Source organism: Caloenas nicobarica, chromosome 32 (assembly GCF_036013445.1).
Source record: "Caloenas nicobarica isolate bCalNic1 chromosome 32, bCalNic1.hap1, whole genome shotgun sequence".
Lineage (NCBI taxonomy): Eukaryota > Metazoa > Chordata > Aves > Columbiformes > Columbidae > Caloenas > Caloenas nicobarica.
Window position 1 is genome coordinate 1,275,513 of NC_088276.1, and position 4,660 is coordinate 1,280,172.

The 4,660-nt window shown below is 54.3% G+C and overlaps 1 protein-coding gene across 1 annotated transcript; it reads right to left on the reverse strand.

Annotated features, from left to right (window-relative positions):
• Nucleotides 1–1,054: 1,054 nt before the first annotated feature.
• LOC136000292 (olfactory receptor 14J1-like) lies at nt 1,055–2,285 on the reverse strand. The gene is made up of 2 exons (XM_065654072.1): nt 1,788–2,285; nt 1,055–1,165 (listed from the first exon to the last, which is right to left on the reverse strand). The coding sequence occupies exons 1-2, from the start codon at nt 2,283–2,285 to the stop codon at nt 1,055–1,057; spliced, it is 609 nt and encodes a 202-aa protein (XP_065510144.1).
• Between the last annotated feature and the right edge of the window lie 2,375 nt (nt 2,286–4,660).

Genomic DNA, 4,660 nt, shown 5'->3' on the forward strand with positions numbered 1-4,660 from the left:
GCTCCTGTCTGATCTCCCCCCATCCCTCCTCTGATCTGGTCTGGTGCTCCTGGCCCCTTCCCTGTGCTCCCCACAGGGCCCCAACCTGGCACTGATGCTCTACAGAGCAGGTTGGCTGCAGGACCATGCGGTGACTCCACACTGGTTGTGCTGCTCGGTGAGGGACACAGATGCAACTGCATGGGCTGCACTGTCACTGAGCTCTTTCCCGGGGGTCTAAAGCTCTGGAATGGGTTCAGAGCATTTCTTGGGACTCATTTTTTTTTCTGCTCATTTTGGTTCAGAAATCCCTTCCTTGCCCTTCAGGTGCCTGCAGATTGGTGCAGGAAGATGCGGCCTATTCCCTTCCCAGGGACGGAGGTAGGCTGACCAGCCTGTAATTCTCCAAATTCTCCTTCCTGCCCTTCTTGAAGATGGGTTTGACATCTTCCTTTCCCAAGGACCTCAGAACTCCTCTGTTTCTGCTGTCACTTTTGAAAGCACAATCCAGAATCATGAGTAAGGGTGATGTAGCAGACAGGAGCACTTGCAATGAGCCTGTACAAGGGAGCTGAGATGAATCTCACTGGGCCACTGAGGTTTGTTCCTGGAGTCACACACAGAAATGCCAGGATTCTATCAGGCATCCGTGTCTGAGCTGGTCTCAGGACTCCTTATGCACCCAGGGATGTTCAGAGACAGAATGTGTCCCTTTTACTCACAGAAGCAGGAGTCACAGTGGGTCTCTGGCCTCCTGCTGCCACTCCAAAGGGATGGGAGGCACCTCAGCCCTGTGGTGTGTCACCCTGCTCTGCACTCATCTGAGATGTCCCACGTCATGAGGAATGGACACAGGGACCTCAGTCCAAGGAAGAAGATCCCAGTGGGTGGTTTCCCATGAGCTGTTACTCCCAACATGAAGTGACCTCGAGACACTGTCTGTCCCACAGGCCTTCCTGGAACTCCCAGGAATAGCTGATGGTGTTTGTCCTCAGTCAGTTTCATCTCACCTCATGTACATGATGTGTGTGCTCACATCTCATCTGTACAATGCAAACATGGACTTCTGACCTATTCATTCGGTGTCCATCCGTTTAGGGAAGAGCAACCTCTGTGAGCTGGGGAGAGACGCCAGGGCTGGAAATGGTGTGAGGGGCCAGACCATGACGATGCCCTGGGGCAGCTTCTGCGGGGTGTCCAGTGCACAGGGGCACAGCCCAGCCCCTGCTCTGCTGGTCCTGCAGGTCTCTGGCAGGAGGCCTGGCTGTGAGAGGACACTGCTGTGTGCCCAGCCCTGTACACACACACTGCGCAGCTGTACACTGGTGTTTCATCTGTGGCCATTTTCTTGGGCATGTTCTTGAGAGAAGCTTTGGAAGAAGACCTAAACCTTCAGGGCCTGCCCATAGGAGATCACCTTTCTTTCTGGAAAGGCTGTTCTGAGGCCAGCTCTGTCACAGCAGTGCCCATTGCCTGTCCCTGCCTGCGCTCACAGGACTGACACACAGCAGGACGGTGACCAGGCTGCCAGAGCACACAGATCATGGCTCCTCATTTACACAGCCAGTGGTTATAATAGAAAAGGAGACAGTGATATAGAAAGGGAATGACAATGTTATCACAATTAAAAAAAAGCCAGCAACCACAGAAAGTACAGATGAGAGGCTGGGCCTCTAAGTAGTTACATTAAAACTGCTATGTAGAAGCAGATGGACAGTTTATTGCTTCAGAAAACACTAAGATATGAGTTTCCACAGGGCATCCTTGAGGTCCTGGTTCCTCATGCTGTAGATGAGGGGGTTCACTGCTTGAGGCACCACTGAGTACAGAACAGAGACCACCAGGTCCAGGGATGGGGAGGAGATGGAGGGGGGCTTCAGGTAGGAAAACATGGCAGTGCTGACAAACAGGGAGACCACGGCCAGGTGAGGGAGACACGTGGAAAAGGCTTTGTGCCGTCCCTGCTCAGAGGGGATCCTCAGCACGGCCCTGAAGATCTGCACATACGAGAAAAGAAAGAAAATAAAACACCCAAATATTACTAAGAGACCAACCACAAGAAGCCCAAGTTCCCTGAGGTAGGCATCTGAGCAGGAGAGCTTGAGAATCTGGGGGATTTCACAGAAGAACTGGTCCAGGGCATTGCCCTTGCACAGTGGCAGTGAAAATGTATTGGCCGTGTGCAGCAGAGCATTGAGAAACCCAGTGGCCCAGGCAGCTGCTGCCATGTGGACACAAGCTCTGCTGCCCAGGAGGGTCCCGTAGTGCAGCGGTTTGCAGATGGCAACGTAGCGGTCGTAGGACATGATGGTGAGGAGGGAATACTCTCCACCAAATAAGAAACCTACAAAGAAGACCTGGGCAGCACATCCTGCATAGGAAATGACCCTGGTATCCCAGAGGGAATTGGCCATGGATTTGGGGACAGTGATGGAGATGGAGCCCAGGTCGAGGAGGGCGAGGTTGAGCAGGAAGAAGTACATGGGGGTGTGGAGCTGCTGGTCACAGGCTATGGTGGTGATGATGAGGCCGTTGCCCAGGAGGGCAGCCAGGTAGATGCCCAGGAAGAGCCAGAAGTGCAAGAGCTGCAGCTCCCGTGTGTCTGTGAACGCCAGGAGGAGGAACTGGGTGATGGAGCTGCTGTTGGACATTTGCTCTGCCTGTGAACATGAGGACCTGTCATAGGAGGAAAAGACAGTGACAAGTTAGGGGAGACTTCTCTGAGCAAAATAACCATGCCATTTCTCATGGAAAACCTCATACTTGAAGGAGGCATGTGTCTGCTAATTCTCCTTTCCTACCAAATGACAAACACGGGTCATCACAGCTTAAAATGCAGCTTGGGCACCTAGTTTCCATGAACACACCTCCGGGGTAAGACCCCCTGGGTTGGTGTCAGAACTGAAACGGACCCACATTCCCACCCCAAGTCCAGAGAGTCAGAGCACCAGGGACAGGTGGAGAAATAGGGAAGAACACTGCAGTGCTCCTGAAAAATAAAGCAAGGACAGAAAGGCAGATTGGCATGATGTGAAACCTTCTCCTTACCCGGCGGTGCTGCTGCCACTCACATGATGACACTGTAGATCAAGTACTTTTAACACCTTTTTTGTGTACCACGTTCCAGAAACCCTTCACCTGGAGGTCCAGCTGCTGAGGTGGAGACTCGTTACCTGGACCACATGGCTTTGGGGCAGAGGTTCTGCTGGGGAGGGGAGGAGACCAGGGGGTTGCACTGGGAAATGTGTCTGCACTACAGGGGATGGCAGGGGGGTTCCTGAATCCTCTCCCCAGCATTTGGGTGACGGAACACTGGAACAGGCTTCCCAGGGAGGTTGTGGATTCTCCTTCTCTGGAGACATTCAAAACCCGCCTGGACGCCTTCCTGTGTAACCTCACCTAGGTGTTCCTGCCCTGGCAGGGGGATTGGACTAGATGATCTTTCGAGGTCCCTTCCAATCCCTAACATTCTGTGATTCTGTGATTCTGTGATTTCTGGTTGCAGCTCCCAACCCCTGCCCATGTCTCTGCTGCATGGACGTGTCCCTGCTGGGAGCTGTTTCTCTGTCCCTGGGTCTGCTCCCTGTCAGTGTCTCAGGGCCCGTCCCCCATGCTCAGCTCTGTCCTGCTCACACCTCCTGGCACCAGGCACTGCCCAGGGGCAGCTTTGTGTGTGCAGGGGCTCAGGAGCAGCTCCGACAAGTCCTAACGTGAACTGGGGTCTTAGCACCTTCTCCAGGGCAGAGAAATAAATTCCCATGTCCCACTGCCCACCCAGCCAACCAAGAGTGGAAAAAACTCAAAACTTAAAATCATCCCTATCAGATAAATACTTCCTCAGTGTCCTTCAGAAGGAACCTCTGCAAATGTCCTGGGGGTGAGCTGGAGCTGTGAGCTGACCTGACCCACGCAGCTCCCTCTCAACAGCAGAAAGACCCTGCCCTGTCGGGGGTCGCTCCTTCCCCCCACAGCTTCTCCTTCAGTGTTGTTGGGATCTCCTCGGGCAGGCTGAGCGCTGACCCTGGCACGCAGCAGAGTCCCTGCCCTGGCACGGCCCTGGGGTGCAGGGACCCTGCTCTGCAGGACAGCCCTGGGCACCCCTGGGTGCACACCCGGCTTCACACCCTGCAGCTGGGAGAAGGCAGCTGTTGTGCCCGGTCCATGCAGAGAATCCCTGCTGAGGTGCAGATCCTTCTCCTCCACACCAGCCATGGGATGTGCCAGCTCTGGGAGATAACTGCAGGATCCATATCAGCACCACCCTTCACTCAGAGACTTACTGTGTTAAGGACTGTTAAGATTTCACCTCCAGTGAGCTCTCAGCTGTCTCAACACCTCAGACTGCATTTCCCCTCTCTCTGCCTGGCTCCTCTCCCCTCGGTGCTGCAGGCAGAGCCCTCAGCCCTGCTGCGCTTTGCAGAGGAGCTGCTCCTGGGCAGAGCTGTCTCTCTGCAGCGCTGCCGCTTGCCATGAGCTCCCTCTGTCCCAGGAGCCCAGCCCAGCTCAGCAGCACAGGAGCAGCCCATGATGTCCCTTTCTCTGTCTCCTCCTGGTTCCCTTGTGGTGTTCCTGGATCTCCGGGGGAATGTCCCATGAAACAGTGTGAAGTAATCAGCGATGTTTCTTCTCTCACCTCTACAGAGACACTTCTTTCCTGCAGTAGCATTTTTCATATTAGAAA